The sequence below is a fragment of the Piliocolobus tephrosceles genome, chromosome 15 (assembly GCF_002776525.5).
Source record: "Piliocolobus tephrosceles isolate RC106 chromosome 15, ASM277652v3, whole genome shotgun sequence".
Classification (NCBI taxonomy): domain Eukaryota; kingdom Metazoa; phylum Chordata; class Mammalia; order Primates; family Cercopithecidae; genus Piliocolobus; species Piliocolobus tephrosceles.
This window is the reverse complement of record NC_045448.1, coordinates 43873235-43891016: the sequence shown is the minus strand read 5'-3', so window position 1 is coordinate 43891016 and position 17782 is coordinate 43873235. Positions and strand designations below refer to the sequence as shown.

The 17782-nt window shown below is 39.1% G+C and overlaps 1 protein-coding gene across 1 annotated transcript in view; it reads right to left on the bottom strand.

The window, feature by feature from the left end:
* Window positions 1-17782, bottom strand: part of PLEKHH2 (pleckstrin homology, MyTH4 and FERM domain containing H2) — a 130967-nt gene that overhangs the window by 48440 nt on the left and 64745 nt on the right. The window contains exons 10-16 of the mRNA XM_023195719.1: window positions 17135-17229; window positions 16008-16152; window positions 13432-13568; window positions 13228-13338; window positions 12983-13069; window positions 11189-11347; window positions 2902-2982 (exon numbers count right to left, since the gene is read on the bottom strand). Coding sequence (XP_023051487.1) covers window positions 2902-2982; window positions 11189-11347; window positions 12983-13069; window positions 13228-13338; window positions 13432-13568; window positions 16008-16152; window positions 17135-17229 — 815 coding nt within the window. The remainder of the gene's footprint in view (window positions 1-2901; window positions 2983-11188; window positions 11348-12982; window positions 13070-13227; window positions 13339-13431; window positions 13569-16007; window positions 16153-17134; window positions 17230-17782) is intronic.

Sequence of the window (17782 nt, the reverse complement as noted above, 5' to 3'; positions counted from 1 at the left end):
TTTTTTTTTTTTTTTTTTTTTTTTTTTGAGGCGGAGTCTCGCTCTGTCGCCCGGACTGGAGTGCAGTGGCCGGATCTCAGCTCACTGCAAGCTCCGCCTCCCGGGTTTACGCCATTCTCCTGCCTCAGCCTCCCGAGTAGCTGGGACTACAGGTGCCCGCCACCTCGCCCGGCTAGTTTTTGTATTTTTAGTAGAGACGGGGTTTCACAGTGTTAGCCAGGATGGTCTTGATCTCCTGACCTCGTGATCCACCCGTCTCGGCCTCCCAAAGTGCTGGGATTACAGGCTTGAGCCACCGCGCCCGGCCTAAAAGCAAATTCTTTTGGAAATATTTATAGCAAAAAATGAAGTAGGCCTATAATGATTCACATACATTCTCTCAATACTTTTCCAGTGGTTATAATGGATTTCTGTTCATGTATCCATTCTTCTGACTTGTTTCTTCTGTGATCAATGCTATCCATTTTTATTAAATTATTTTTCTATTTTTAAAAACGCATGCTCATTACAGAAACTTGGTAAGTATGGAAAGGATTTTAAAAAGAAAGAAACCATCCATATTACTGTGATCACAGATAATTATTCAACATTTTGGTATAGTTCTTTTTTTTTTTTATTTTTTTTTTTTGTTGAGACGGAGTCTCGCTCTGTCGCCCAGGCTGGAGTGCAGTGGCCGGATCTCAGCTCACTGCAAGCTCCGCTTCCCGGGTTTACGCCATTCTCCTGCCTCAGCCTCCCGAGTAGCTGGGACTACAGGCACCCACCACCTCGCCCGGCTAGTTTCTTGTATTTTTTAGTAGAGACGGGGTTTCACTGTGTTAGCTAGGATGGTCTCGATCTCCTGACCTCGTGATCCGCCCGTCTCGGCCTCCCAAAGTGCTGGGATTACAGGCTTGAGCCACCGCGCCCGGCCAGGTATAGTTCTTTTTCTATCTGCTCTGTTTTTATTTAGATGTGTCAGACTGAGATTTATAAACTTGGCCTTCCAATCACCATCCTCTAAGATCTCATAATTACAGAGAAATTGGGAACTATATTTGCCGGAGCCTCCTTCCCTGTTATGGTTCCCAGTTAGAGTTTCCTATGAGAGAATCTACTTGAAGTTTAGAAGGAGAGAGTAGAAGAGTTGTTATTCTCCTGGGACTGTAGCAGCTGGATGTCAGGGCTCATGTGAGATTCACTGAAGCTTCCCAGTGAACCCTCAAGGACCAGCTACCTTCAGTCCTTTGGCCAGAAATCTTCAGTGTTGACTTCTCTGACCTTCACTGGCAGTTTCCCTAACTTTTACCACCCATCCCCCACAACTTTTCTAAAAGTTATGTAAATTATAAAACTTCTCTAAAATTTATGTATGTCCACAATTCTATATTAAAACTTTTTTGTTGTTGTTGAGATAGGGTCTCACTCTGTCGCCCAGGCTGGAATGCAGTGATGTGATCACAGCTTACTGCAGCCACGATCTCCTAGACTCAGGCGATCCTCCTGCCTTAGCCTCCCAAGTAGCCAAGACTACAAGCATGCATCACCATGCCTGGCTAATTTTTTTTTTTTTTTTTTTTAAGTAGAGACGAGGTTTTCCTATGTTGCCTAGGGTGGCATTAGATCTTTTACACCTGTACTACATAGAGTGGCTTCTGTTTTCCTGATTGACGAGTTAGGATTATATCGAGTATACAGTTTTGTATTGTACATATTCAGGTAGCATTTGTATGTCAGCATTTTCCCACACTACTTCAGAGGTTGGTTATTTATTTATTTATTCTGAGACAGGGTCTCATTCTGTCACCCAGCCTGGAATGCAATGGTGCGAATCACAGGTCACTGTAACCTCCACCTTTCGGGCTCAAGTAATCCTCCAACCTTGGCCTCCCTAGTAGTTGGGACTACAGGCACGCACTACCACACTCAGCTAATTTTTAAATTTTTTGTAGAGACAGGGTCCTGCTATGTTGTCCCGGCTGGTCTCAAACGCCTAGGCTCAAACAATCCTCCCACCTCTTGGCCTCCCAAAGTGCTGGGATTATAGGCACGAGCCATCGTGCCTGGCCTCAGCATTGCTTTTAATGGTTGTCTGTGTTAATCTCCACCCCATTAGCAATACTGAGTATAACGGCATGTATTTTAAATATAGCTGGTCAGACCTGAGAGTGTAGTCTGTTAAATGGGAGGGAGAAATACTAACTGTCCCACGTGGTCACTAGACCAAGAAGTTCAGTCTCATTAACACAGTAACAGTCACAAGCTGCTCTTCAGAGGAGCGGACATCATTATGTTATATAAGTACTCATGGCCCATGTTGGTTCAACTTTTATAGTTTCAGTTATCCAAAGGTGACACAGAATACCCGTGGCGATGACTGGGCATGCATTTTACCTTTGGGTAGATACCCCATCTTTTTACTCTGAAATTAAAAATAATTCAGATTCTTTTGTGGAGGGGATTAAACATTAATAAACAGAATATAAATAGGCAGATGGATGGGTAGATAAGTGATAAGTGGTATTTGGGAATTTGAGGACCTAGCACACAACTAGATTCTTTTTCCTTTTTAGTTTTTCTTTCCTAACTTGCTGCTTCCTTCTGTCAACCTTATCTGGTCTGTAAGAACCTGGGAAAATATAAGAAACTGATGGTTGTGGGGAGGGAGTAGAAGAAGACTTTTCTAGGTCTTAGAAGATGCATTAATTAAAAGTTGCTAAGGCTTGTAATTAAGAATCAAGACCCTTGTAGGTGTAGATGATAGACCTTTGTATAATTATCTCGGTTGCACCAGATTATACCAAATTTCAACCTCATAAAGATTCTGAAGTTTTATAAAGTAAGAGAAGAGTGAAAAGGAAAAGTTTAAGCCCTAACAAACAAAAAGTTATTTCGACTGGCATATTAAAAATACATACATACCTTATCTTCTTGACTCCGAAAATAATACAATGTCTTTCCTATTAGTATACACCAGACTCTCTTGGAGTATCCATGTTTTACCTGAAATCATATTTCAATGAATTACAAATGTAGCCCAGAACTCTGACACCTTAAAGTATAGCTTGTATACTCTATTTGAGTTTCTATAGGTATTCAGTTTGCCCAGATATAAGTGATATTTCAAATAGATGGTACAATGCTGTTTAAGATTTACCTGTTACACATTGAGCACACATGGACATAAATATGGAAACAACAGACACTGTGGACTACCAGGGTAGAGGGAACCGGGGAGGCTGGGTTAAAAAACTACCTATCAGGTACCATGCTTACTAGCTGGGTGACGGGATCTGTACTCCAAACCTCAGCATCATGCAATACTCACATGTAACAAACCTGCACATGCACCCCTATATCTAAAACAAAAATGGAAAAAAAAAAAAATTTTACCTGTTAACAGTAGTAGAATGGCAGGTTTTGCTTTGGTGCTCACCATTCAACATATAACGAATGTTTACTGTGCATCAAATACTATGCCTAGGACTGAGGTTTCACAGATGGATAAAGAAGGGAGTGGAGGGGTGGATTATGATTATGTAGTGGGGTACAATGTATGTTATTACGAGTGATGGGTATCCTAAAAGCTCTGACAGAATCACTATGCAATCAATGCATGTAACAGAATAGAACTTGTACCCCATGAATGCATTAACATAAAGGAGAGAGGGTGCAATTTCACTAGTAAGTATATTTCATAGTTTCCACATTTCACAGATTTCCAATAGTCCTGTGGCTCTCTAGGTTAATACTCTAACGTTAGGAGTAAGAAGATGAAGGCTGGGCGCGGTGGTTCATGCCTGTAAGCCCAGGACTTTGGGGGGCTGAGGCTGGTGGATCACCTGAGGTCAGGAGTTCAAGACCAGCCTGACCAATATGGTGAAACCCCATCTCTACTAAAAATACAAAAATTAACCAGGCATGGTAGTGGACATCTGTAGTCCCAGCTACTCGGGAGGCTGAAACAGGAGAATTGCTTGAACCCGGGAGGCGGAGGTTGCAGTGAGCCGAGATCACACCACTGCACTCCAGCCTGGGCTACAGAGCAGACTCCATCTCAAAAATAAAAATAAAAAAGTAAAAACAAAAAAGAAGTGAGAAGATGAAAACCTAAAGAATTCTAGTAATTTCCCAAATGTAAAAGAGTCATTCATTCAAAAACATTTGATACCTTCTTAGAAGTAATCATACAAAGTAATAAAATAATGTTAAAAGCTATTGCTGTAAATTGAGTACCTCCTATATATCAGGTACTAAGTTAAGTGACTGGGACAGAATTTCAACCTAGCTCTTGACTTTGAATAGTCAGTAAGTGATATAGGTCCTGGAGAAACAGATTTGAACAATATACAGTCTCCTTTCTCAGGAAGCTCACAGCCTTGTGAGGAAGACAGACAATTAGCAGTATGCTAAAGAGTCTCATCAAGGGTGCAAAGAGGCTCACAACTGGGCTATTGTGAGAGCCAAATACGAAAATGTAAATAAGGGATAACAGTGGTTACTCAATAAATGCTTCTGTCCTCACTATGAATAAGAAGGAAAACATGTTTTCTTTTAAACTCATAAACCCAGTCAGCCTTTGGGCTTTTCAAAGCTATGGTTTAAGCAAACGATCCACCACCTAACAGTTTGATGGATTTAGAATACTGTTTGAGAGAAAACAAAAAATGTTTCATTTGAGACATGTTTCAATTTAATTAAATTTAGAAACATATTTACAGACAAATATCCTGGAAGCTTTAAATAGCATTGTGTGGGGTGTTTTTTTCTTTTCTTCTTTAAACAATCTCCAGAATGAAGTCTCATAAAAACTGAAGTATAATGCATCTGGCTATAGACAGTGTGCTTCTGAAATGATTTATCTTTAAAAGAGAACAATGTATGCCTTTGAAGAACTGCAAGTTAATGAAGACCTTTGCCAATTCACTGTAAAAGCTGTGTTTTAACAATCTATCTTTATACATAAATCTTGCATTAGGATTTTTTTTTTTTTTTTTTTGACACGGAGTCTTGCTCTGTCACCCAGGCTGGAGTGCAGTGGCGCAATCTCGGCTCACTGCAACCTCCACCTCCCGGGTTCAAGCTATTCTCCTGCTTCAGCCTCCCGAATAGCTGGGACTACAGGCGTGTGCTACCATGGCCAGCTAATTTTTGCATTTTTAGTAGAGATGGGGTTTCACCATGTTGGCCAGGATTGTCTCAACCTCTTGACCTCGTGATCTGCCCGCCTCGGCCTCCCAAAGTGCTGGGATTACGGATGTGAGCCACCACACCCAGCCTAGAATTTCTTAAAACCCTGACTTACTCTTTAAAAAATTAGAAAACAAATTATACTAGAAGAATCCTCATGAAAATTTAAAGGCAACCTCAAATCTCAAGGTGAACTAATTAAAAGAGTAATTTTTTTACCATGCCTCCATAACAAACGTAGTTCCTATTGGTTTTGTTTGAAATTTTGAAGACAAACAGTACATCATATCCCAATTAGCCCTTGCCACAGCACAAACCATAAGCCCCTATGGTATTCTCTCCTTCCCCATAAGCCCATCCCTGTAGTGCTCTCCACCACAAATCCTGTCACCAGCCTTGCTGACTTCACTATCAAGGTGAAACTCTCAGATGATAATAGCTAGCATTTTTTTGGTGTGTGTTTATGACATGCCAGGCACTGTTCTAACACAATTTATATGTTTAAATAACTCATTTAATCCTCCCAGTACCTTGTGAGGTTGGCTCTATTATTATCCCCATTTTACAGGTGAGGATGCTAAGGCACAGAACCTGCAAGTAACTTCTTCAAGGTCACACAGGTGGTCAGTGGCAGAGGCAAGACTTGTGCCCAGGCAGTCTAGTTCCCACCCTGGCCCTTGCCTCTTGGCCACACTGTCTCCACATCCTTGCTCTCTTCACTTCCAATAACCTTTGCTGTCCTTCCACTTTTGCCACCCATCCCCTCAGCCATACCCTAATCCTTTTTTCTTCACTGGGATTTACAGACAAAATCCCACTTCTGCAATTTACTTTCTACTCTCTGATCACAACTTCCTCCCAGTTCCTCCTGCTTCCCTCCCCCTCTCACTTACCACACTCCTATTCTTGAGTTTTTTTGTTTGTTTGTTTGAGATGGAGTCTTACTATGTTGCCCAGTCTGAAGCACAGTGGCACAATCTTGGCTCACTGCAACCTCCATCTCCCGGGTTCCAGTGATTCTCCTGTCTCAGCCTCCTGAGTAGCTGGGATTACAGGCGTGTGCTGCCATGCCCGGCTAATTTTTGTATTTTTAGTGAAAACAGGGCTTTACCATGTTGGCCAGGCTGGTCTCAAACTTCTGACCTCAGGTGATCCTCCCACCTTGGCCTCCCAAAGTGCTGGGATTACAGGCATGAGCCACCATACTTGGCCCACACTCTTATTCTTTGACCTCATTCATAATTTTAAGTCCCTTGATCCTTCCATTTTATTCTAGCTTATCAGTCCCCTCCTGGCCCCATGTCCTTCTCTGCCAACCTGGGTTTCCATGTTTGATCATGAAACAACTCTTGCTCCAGGGCCTGTGATTATGCTGTACTCCTATGCTTCTCACAAATCCACTCAACAAAATTCCATCTCCATTTGCTTTGAAATAATCTAGTGAAGAATGTAACAAGAGACAGATGGTTACAGGGGGTTATAGGAAATAATATTTATTAGCCATAATTAATAACTGTTGAAACTAGATGATGAATATATGAGGGCTCATTATATTATTCCCTCTATTTTCACATATGTTGGCAATGCCCATAATAAAACATTAATTTCAAATATCATCTTGATAGATAGGTGGTAAAGCAAGTAAAATGTTGATTATAGAAACAAGGTGATGGGAATATGGGTGTTCACTGTAAAATTATTCTGCTTTTTTGCATATTTGAAAATTTATATAGTAAAATGTTAGAAAAAAACCACTATCCTCACTTTACTGCAATGTAAATTCTCTGCTCCTTTTCCTGGGCATCTGAAGATGTTAGAGAAAAATAATCAATATAAACTCAAATCAGGAAGTCTGGTGGGCCTTCAATAATACTTATCAAGCCTTCTATTTATCCTTGGGTACATCCTACTTTCCTGAATGATTATTCTCCATCCTTTTCCCCACTCTTAGTAAATAACATTGTCTTATGGGATAATGGTCATCAAGAAAACTGAGGATATTAGACATGGTATCACTCAATGTCCCACAAACTTAAGATACTTGTCTGCACCCTTCCTCACCTTTCCTCCAGTTTCAGTCCTTCCAGTATGCCTTCCCACCACGTCCAGCCACCCATTTCTTCTGGACTTTGTCTTTAATCTCCCTCCTCCCCTCTTCCAGATGCCTGCCCCTTAGTTTGTAAACCCAAGGCACATCTTTCCCACCCTAAAAAATGCGTCTCCTGACTCCAGGTTCCCTCCAGCTTGATTCTAACGCACTGAAAGGCATAGATAGTCCTTGAAACTTAAATACTTCACTTACTAATCTCCCATTTACCCTTCAACCCACTGAAGGCAATGTACCTTCTTCTCTGAGCACATGTGACACTAGATCAGTCACAGGCATTACTCTCAGATCTCTGCACACATTTCCTTACTGTGCCCTGAAATTTACAAGTGCTCCCCTGCCCTACATAATTTCCCATAATTGCCACATGTATGCTGATGATCCCTCTAATCCCGCTCTCCAATCCAGCCCTCCAGCACTCTCCTCTGATGTAGACTGGTGGTCTGCTGCCTGCTGGGTTTCTTAACTAAGATGTCCTACCAGCTCCTGATGTCTTCCAAAATAACCTTCTAATCTTTCTAAAACTGCTCTTCTTTCCTGAGCTCTCTCTTATCGGCTATGATCTTTCTACCGGGCATTTTTATCTCTTCTACTTCCTAACCCCAAATTCAATCAAACTAAAGATTTTACTTCTTACCATTATTTAAATTCATCTTCTCCTCTCTTTTCCTGTAACCCCTTCAGAGTTTCATCCTCTTCATGGGAACCACTCCCTTAACTGTTCTTAGAACCTCCACCTTGCCTCCCACTAATTCATCTTCCTTTCAGCAGAGTAATCTGTTAGCAACATGAATACGCCCATGCTCCTGTTACAAACCCTGAAGGGTTTCAAATATCCTTCAGGATAAAGACTAAAGTCCTTAAAAAGACAAAAATAGCTCTCCACCCTCCATAGGCCCCTCTAGCTTTTTCTCCAAAGGATTTGTTCTCAGTGCAGCTGGCACTGCTTCGAGATTTCTCTTCTCTTCTCTTCTCTTTCTTTTTGACTGACTTTCATTTGTCATTCAGGCTGGAGTGCAATATTGCAATCACAGCTCATTTCAACCTCCAACTCCCAGGTTCAGGCAATTCTCCTCCCTCAGCCTCCCAAGTAGCTGGGATTACAGGTGCCCACCACCACGCCTGGTTAATTTTTGTTATTTTTAGTACAGATGGTTTTTCACCATGTTGGTCAGGTTGGTCTCCAACTTCTGACCTCAGGTGATCTGCCTGCCTCGGCCTCCCAAAGTGCTGGGATTAGAGGTGTGAGCCACTGCTTCGAGACTCTAAGCCTTCATTCATGCTGTCTCCTAGCCTGGAGTACCACCCCTCTGCCCATTCCCATTTGGTATAACTAACTCCTACTCCTCCTTGAAGTCTCAACACTGGTAAATTTTCTCTCAGAAGTCATTCCTGACACATCTCAATAATTGTACTTTACATATATCATTATAAATAAGCTTTTGTCTCCCTCTTTTTCAATAGATTATGAGGCTCTCTGAGGAATGGAACAATGGCCTATTCATCTTAGTATCTTTCAGCACATTGTGCTCCATGTGGCAACTGCGTAATAAATTTTCGTTTTTTAAAGAACTGAATTTTTATTTAGAAAATGTTCTTCCTAAGCATTAAAATAAAAATTGCAAGAGTGAATGTCTAGAATCAAATTAGTCAAGTTCTTAGCATCTACCTATATTATTCTGTACTTACTAATAACAATGTGACAACCTGAGAAAACTTCCTCCCCTCCAAGGTATTCAAATGCAATTCGACAGTATCTCATATTGCAGCCTGAATGTGAGCTCAGAACAAGTCACTCAGAATAACTGAGGGAAGCTGTTGTCTTGTAAGGTTCTGAGGGTGAAAACATGGGGGTGGACAAGCACAAATGGCAGGAAGGAAACTTAATAAGCATCCTGGCTATAAACCCTAATGATTTAGTCATCTGAGAATCCCACCTACTCATGCTCATTTAAAATGCAATTGTGAAATGGGAAGTGGAGAATCACAGAAACATTACAGGAGCAGAAACTGACATGCCATGCTGATAAAGTAAAAACAAGCAAGCAAACAAAAACCTAATTGTAGGGGAAGTAATAAACTCTTAGCCATGGGATCATCTTAAATTCTCAGGGTTTGATATACATATGTGGTCCTTGAAACAAGAGCATAGCTCATTATTATGAATTACAGTAAGAATGTGATTGAAAGTAGCAGTGTGTTCACTGGAAAAGTATTGTGCAAATATTTTGTTTCCTAACCCATCAGTAACTAAGAAAACATTTTCATAGTCGTATTTTAGAAAAAACATAGTACATAGTATATCTCTTTGTTTAATGCAATGGTGAATTATTTTTTACCTTTGCTATAGTTGTCAGTCTTTTTAAATATTATGGAATAGCTCCCACCTACATTCCCACATTATTAATAAGTATAAACTACACAGTAGCATTGTTCCTTTCCATCTAATTTTCCACCTCTTACCTAATCAGAGTACATGAATGAGGAGTGATTATGTGTGTATAAATATTTTATTGTATTTTTAAAAAGTGACCAATAGGACTTTTTAAAACTTAAAAATAATATTAAGTATAAGTCAATATTTACTTATTGTAAAAAAAAAAACCAACAGAATTAAGCAAAAGTAAAATAAAATCACAGAGATAACCAATATCACAGAGATAACCAATGGTATATTTCCCATTCAGACATTTTTCTATAAATACTTACAACAAATAAGGGATAATAATGTAACACTGCACTCTACTTATTACCTAACAATACATCATATTTCTATAGCATTAGATATTCTTTTACAACATTTAAAAGGCTGCATAGTAAAGCATTATATGGTTGTACAAACATTTTTTTAAGCTATACCTTACCCTATGTCTAAGTTGATCCCAATTTTTATTTATTATGAATCATGCTGTGCAAGGAATCTTTCTGGGGTCATGGAAATGTTCTCTGCATCTTAATAGAGTCAACAGTAAATAGTTTTCAAAACTAATCAAACTCTACACTTAAGATCTGTGCATTTCAGATATATTAGTCATACCTCGTTTTTTAAAATAGGAAAAGAAACGTGCTGCGAGGAACATCTCATAATTAAATCTTTCGCAAATTAAGACCATTTCCTAAGGATACATTTTTAAAATGGAGATTGCTGGATCAAAGGAGATACATATGAATGTGTGTGTGTGTGTGTGTGTGTGTTTAAAATATTTGATATTGATTTGTTCACTCAAAATTATTGGCTAAGTTAACACTTCAGCCAACATACTGCCAAACTGCCTTGTAGAGTAATACTCTCACTAGCAGATGTCTTTTATTTTCTACTGTCTCTATAATTGCAGAAACTAGCAGATTTCTTAATCTGTCAATACTAGATTTCAAAATTCATAAAAATGTCTTACTTTTCACCAGATTTTAAAAAGTGACACCTATTATTTCAATCTGTGCTTTTAAAAAAATTGTGACAGTAAAATGTTTTTCCATATGCTTATTGATCATTTGTATTCCTTCCAACTTCGATGAGCTCTCCTTCTTTCCCATTGAGTCCTTTGTTCCTTTTCCCCCAATTGGTATTCATTGTTTGCTTACTGGTTAAAAAAAAAAGTGTTAAATATTAATGATATTAACCAGTTTTCACGTTTCAAATACCTCCTCAAAGTTTTTCAATCCTTCTTTTTAAAATTCTGCTGATAGAATTTTTAATAGAGCCTTTACATTTTTACATATTATAGTCAAATTTGTCTTCTTTTCATCTTTATAGCTTTTGCCTTGGGCATCATACTTAAAAACACCCTTTCCTATCCCCAGGATCATATAAATATTCAATATATATATGCTCTGACATCCCATTTTCAGCGATCATGGGCTCATGCCCACAGTTGCCTGGGACACTGCTATGCAGAGGAGGGAGGTTCCTACCTTAGTGAGCAATCCCTTCACGGTGGGTTTGCCCTCAGGCTGCAGGGAAAGTGGGTTGGCAGCTTGTACTCGAAGGACATTCTGTAACACTTTAATCCACTCTTCCAATATATTGGGAGAATCTGCAGTCAGATAGTATGTGTGTTTTTCAGTGGTCAACTAGAATGCAACGAGAAAGGTATAGGAAAGAAAATTGTGAAGATTTAGGATTGTTAGCATTTTCTTGTTCATTATTCAAACGTCATCACTTAACATGCAAGCAAACATGCTAAACCTCAAGTCCCAGGTTCTAAATAAATGACTCCATAGCATTTAGAACATTTTAACCACTTTGTGAGAATTACAGCAATTAAATTTTTGTGAAAATAATTTTGTTACTCCAGTTTACTTAATTTTGGAGTTATGATTTTATATCTTGTTTATTTGTCACATTTTCCCTTCCTTGCTTAAATGTGCTACAGGTTCCTACTTTTCTTTTTCTTTTTTTTTTTTTTTGAGACGGAGTCTCTCTCTGTCGCCCAGGCTGGAGTGCAGTGGCGCAAGCTCGGCTCACCGCAAGCTCTGCCTCCCGGGTTCACACCATTCTCCTGCCTCAGTCTCCCAAGTAGCTCGGACTACAGGTGCCCGCCACCATGCCCAGATAATGTTTTTGAATTTTTGGTAGAGATGGGGTTTCACCATGTTAGCTAGGATGGTCTCGATCTCCTGACCTCGTGATCCACCTGCCTCAGCCTCCTGAAGTGCTGAGATTACAGGTGTGAGCCACCATGCCCGGCCAGGTTCCTACTTATTGAAATGAGGAGCAGAATGATTAAAGATTATAATAAAATAACACATTTTTAGTAACTAAACAAGAGGTTTCTTAATACAAATGAAGAAATCAACTATAAGTAAAATAAGATCTTGCATATAAGAAGAGAAATTCTTGGAACTAACATGTGATTAGATATTATGAACTCAGAATTTTCCAGTCTCAAATTAGCCACATTGCAAATTTTCCAAATATTTCAGAAGCTTACAAATGATTCCTAACTGCCATGACCAAAGACAAATCTTTCCTTGATTCTCCTTTCTAAATTTTTGAGAGGTTTTCAGGTACAATTCATAGGAAACATTGATAATGTACCTTTCTGGCAAAGTTGTCTTCCACGCTCCAAACGGGCAATATAAGAAAATAATGGTTATTGAAGACATTTGAGAAATAAAGTGTCTGAATTTAAATTACATATACTAGAATATCTCAACAGCCTGTGTTTTAAATTTAACAGATTTCTGGCAAGACTGGCCTTAAGTGTGAGTAAAATGGGCAGCAGCTACCCCTACAGTGTGACTTGCTTGGCAGTACAGTCCCTCTGCTCACCAATACATTTCCCACTTAGGTGTTACGGCATCTGAAGTTCTTATAAGAACTATCACTTTCAGATTCTATATTAAAATACAAACATTCTTGAATTTCATAGTACATTATATAACTAACATCTTATTGAGAATTTATTTACTGGATAACCCTTCCTTAAAATAGCTTCACAGTTTGACAGCTGAAAATACCTAGGAGATTAAATATGAGGAAAGAAGAGTATAAAGGAAGAAAGGTAAAGTGTGGTGGGAGTCCCCCAACACAAACCTAACTTACATTATAGTTTTAACAAAAATTCTTGGAGTTTCACATACTTTCGAGGCATCAAAGTGAATAAAGAAACATTGAATTATCCAATCTCCTTTCCATTAGGTTGGATAATTGAGAACTGAGTTTGGCATGATACAAAAAAAAAAAAAAAAAAAAAGTTTAAGTACCTGAACTGTTTGTTTGTTATCTCCTCTTAAAATACTACAGGATGCACTAAGTTCAATATGGCCCTGGGGTTTTCTAATTACATCACTCTGTATGAAAGAGAAAAACAAATGGAAAGTGATTAACTTTAACAGGAAAAATAAGAAATGCTTTGTATCATTACTTGCATTATGGGAAGGAAATCAACCAGGCGTCTGATTTATAGTTTGAGGAATTACATTCTAAACAGAAAACACTTTTCACTCACCGGAGATTTGTAGTAAAGTAATTCACCACCTTTAAGAACAAACCACCTCCGCTTCCAAGACTTGACTTTACCACTCATTTTTAATAAATAACCAGATTTTTCCAGTGGTTCCTAATTTTTAAAAGATAGAAAAAAGCATTTTCAGTTTCCTTTTGGAGGCTCAAACTGACTCATTACTTTTTTAAAATCATATTCAATATTTACATTTTTCCCATTATCACTGGAAGATGAGCAAGTTTTTGGGAGCTTCTGCTCTGGCTGTGAGTACTCCGTGTCTGTGGAGTAAGCATCAGGAGGAATAGCATAATCACTTTCAGAAGCCACAGAGGAGAGAGACACACCTAAGAGAACAAAGAAAGAAATCAAGTCAGTATTTAATACCGGGGAGGGCCAAACACCGGCTCTGAGTGTTCCTACAGAATGCAATTATTCCTAAACCATAAGCCTCCCTAGACTAGATTTATTCTCATTCCTTTGGCCATAAATAACTTTTTTTTTTCTTTTTTTGAGACAGAGTCTCACTCTATTGCCAGGCTGGAGTGCACTGGTGCAATCTCGGCTCACTGCAACCTCTGCCTCCTGGGTTCAAGTATTCTCCCGCCTCAGCCTCCTGAGTAGCTGGGGCTACAGGTGCGTGCCACCACACCCAGCTAATTTTTGTATTTTTAGTAGAGATGGGGTTTCACCATATTGGCCAGGATGGTCTTGATTTCTTGACCTCGTGATTTGCCTACCTTGGCCTCCCAACATGAATAACTTTTAAAGCAGAAAACAGAACTAAGGGGTAGGGACTGTCACGTAAATCTCTAAGGAAGTGAAAGGAACAGGAATCATATTTTGGTATGATTACAATCACAGCTATTTTACATATATAAAATATATGCAATAGTCTCACGTATCTTTTATTAAGAATTAAAAATATGTGTATTTACACATTGATATATAGGCAAATGTTGAATCTTAATTTATCGAGATTTTCACAATCACATTTTAAATTTCTTAATTTCTGTAATCACTTTTAAAGTAACTTCACATTATAAAAAAACACAATTCAGTAGTATTTTTTCATTCAAGTTCTATAAACTACTAAGCAGTTTACAGATTTTTAAAATCTTTCATAAAAGAGAAGCAATAAGATTGAAAGATATAAACAATTTCTTTCACTTGCCAGCAGCTATAACATAAAATTCAATGGATCATTTATACAATAATTCATTTGCCTTTACAGAAAACGACTTGGGAGTTGCAAGCCACATTTCGTAGGTCACTACAATTGGAGATTTAGAATATATTAAATAAAATCGAGGACTTAGGTAATTATTTATAAAAGTATTCAGTAATTTTTCAAAATATGTATTAACATTTAAGGGACATCTTAGAACAATGCCACTCTTGTGACACTACTTTTTATTTGACTTAGACAAGTAACAATTGCTATAATATCTTTATTTTTCATAGAATAAACAAAAATTTAGACCTATAGGGACCTCACAGATTGTCATGGCTAATGCCCTAAGGAGACTAAACCCAGAGATTAAAGGATTTGTCCAAAGTCAAAGAGTTAGGCAGGGGCAATGTTGGAACACAAATCTCAGGCTCCTAGGACCAGGGCCAGTGTGCCAGGCACTGTCCTAGATGCTAGGGATAGAGCAAACAACAAAAATATTGGCTCTCGTGGAACAGATTCTAGTGGAAGGAGACCACTGACAAACAGGAAGTAGGTGCTATGGAATAATAACACATAGAGCAGACTAAAGGGAATAAAAAGATCTGGCAACAGAAGAAAGACAAAGGGCTGCAATTTGAGTGATGTGGTCAGGGTGGATCTCACTGAGAAGGCAGTGTTTGCTGACGGAGGTGAGGGAGTCAGCTATACAGACATCTAGGGGAAGAACACCAGCTGGAGGAAACAGCAGTGCCAAGGTCCTGAAATGCAAGCATGCCTGTCATGTCCCAGAACAGCAAGAGGGCCAGTGAGGCTGGAGCTGAGTACACAGAAGAAAGGAGATGAGGTCAAGTACATGACCAAATCCTTATATCCATTGTGAGGAGCCACTGCAGTGTTTCCAGCAAAAGTGTGACATAACCTGATTCTGGCCCTAGAGGGGCAAGTTGAGAGCAAGAAGACCAGTGGAAGCTCAAAATGTGAATCCTAGGAAGGCTGAGCAGCTCCAGTTGAAGTCGAGGGGACTGGAAGTACCCAGAGGTTCCACCGAACACAGTTTGAAAACCAACAGACACACCATGCTGCATTAAGGGCTTTTCATAAAATACAGATGTCATTTAGTGGAAGTAGATCTCTCTGTAACCGCTACCCGCACACAGAATCCACTAAAAATCATAGACATATCCCAAGTAAAGCTTTGGTTGTTCTCCACCTTAACATCAGATTAATTGACAAATTTTAAGGTATGTTTTCTGCCAGTTAGCAATATAACAAATTTAGCTGAAATACGTCTATTTCACAAATTATCCAAAATGCCAAGAGAGAAACCTCATTTTGGCCAATTATCTCACTTTATTCCAACAATAAAGTGATCTCCCTCTCACAGACAATAAAAGGCTAAAAAAAACACAAAAGACTATATATTTATTTGAAATCACAGAGAATTAAGAAGAGAATTAGGACTATAAGCATATCAGTCATAGGCTAAAGTTCTTTTCACTAGGGTCTGAAGCAAGTTCTTTAATTTAAAAAATATCCTGTTATGGAGATAAAATTCCCAATTAATATTCAGAACGATCTGGAGTTGCCTCATATGCCTGTGATTTTCCCTCACCTCGTTTCATGGCTCTGGGGCTGCCTGGCCCACTCCTACTGCGTGAGTCTGACTCTGACGTCCGGGAGCTGGATCTGGAGCTGTCTTCTTCCTCTGACCCAGATGAGTCATCCAGGAAAGGGCTGCTACTTATTTGGGTCGCCTTCTAAAGAAAAGTGGAACAACATCCCTGTATTCATCCCTAATGTTACCACTCATCCAAGAAAAGGCTGCTAGTTATTAGGGTCACCTCCTAAAGAAAAGCGGAACAACCTCCCTGTATCAATCTCTAAGGTTATCACTCTTTTTAGATAACAGAAAGTTTTACAGGAAGAAGTCATAGGATATGATTTTTTTTTTTTTAGACGGAATCTTGCTCTTGTAGCCCAGGCTGGAGTTCAATGGCATGACCTTGGTTCACTGCAACCTCCACCTCCCAGGTTCAAGCGATTCTCTTGCCTCAGCCTCCTGAGTAGCTGGGATTACAGATGCCTGCCACCACGCCTGGCTAATTTTTATATTTTTAGTAGAGATGGGGTTTCGCCATGTTGGCCAGGCTGGTCTCAAACTCCTGACCTCGTGATGCGCCCGCCTCGGCTTCCCAAAGTGCTGGAATTACAGGCATGAGCCACCGCACCCGGCTAGCATATGATTTTTAAAAGGAATTCGGGAATGTATTTTGCTGTTATCAAACTCATGTTGTTAAACCCTGAATTCTAATTAGCAATTATAAAAGATTCCTGAAAACATAAGGTTGTCAATACCTGACAATCCTTCTTTTAATTAATACCTCAAGCAAGGAAGGGGTACTCTGGCACTGATACAAAGATCTGCCTAAATTAGAAGTTTTCATTTACATTATTAATAATATGTCTCCTTTAAACAAGTCATGGCCATGGGAAGGTGGGGGAATCAATCACATGGGACACAGTAAAAACTGGCTCAGACCTCTAATATTCTGATAAGTGTCTTCTCCAGACCTTTCCATTGCTTCTTTTTTATGATATGTTAATGTGAACTTGTAAAACTCTCTATAAAGGGAAAGCCTGTGTAAAATGTTAAGAATGGAATCTGGAGCTTGGATTAACAATTTCCTTGATCCAGCATGAAAAGAAGCACATGTTTTAACAATAACAATAGTGAGTTACCCCCTTCAAAGTTGTATACACTGGGGTGGTCATGTTCTTGTATATCAGAGATGTATAAAGTCCTGATGTGGTATAGGAAAGGGCTGCAACAGAATCTGAAACAGAAAAACAGGAAACAACATTAAAAAAAAATCTTCTAATTAGCACATTGGTCTTTTTCTTATGAATACAAATTAGTATAATTTCCATTTAAAGAGAAATTGGATTAATACATGATTACTAACTGTATAGTCTACTTTATAGATAATGGCATTTACAGGTTTATTTATACACTTTTTTACATGGTTCATTATTTCCTCATGTGTGCTAGTTCCCCAACTAGACTGTAAGCTCTTTGAAAGCAAGAACCATAGCTTTTATTTCCTTGGAATCTCCATGCATGCTTTGCTCAGGCTGGGCAGAACTAAGTATAGGCAACTGCTTACCAACCAATTCAGTGAGCAGTACATAGGAAGATATTCTCTGACTATTCATAACCCTATTACCAGCATGGTATCAAAATCACTGTTCTGGTGGGGCATGGTGGCTCACACCTGTAATCCCAGGACTTTGGGAGGCCAAGGCGGTGGATCGCTTGAGCCCAGGAGTTTGAGGCCAAACTGGGCAACATGGCAAAACCCTGTTTCCACTAAAAATAAAAATCAGCCG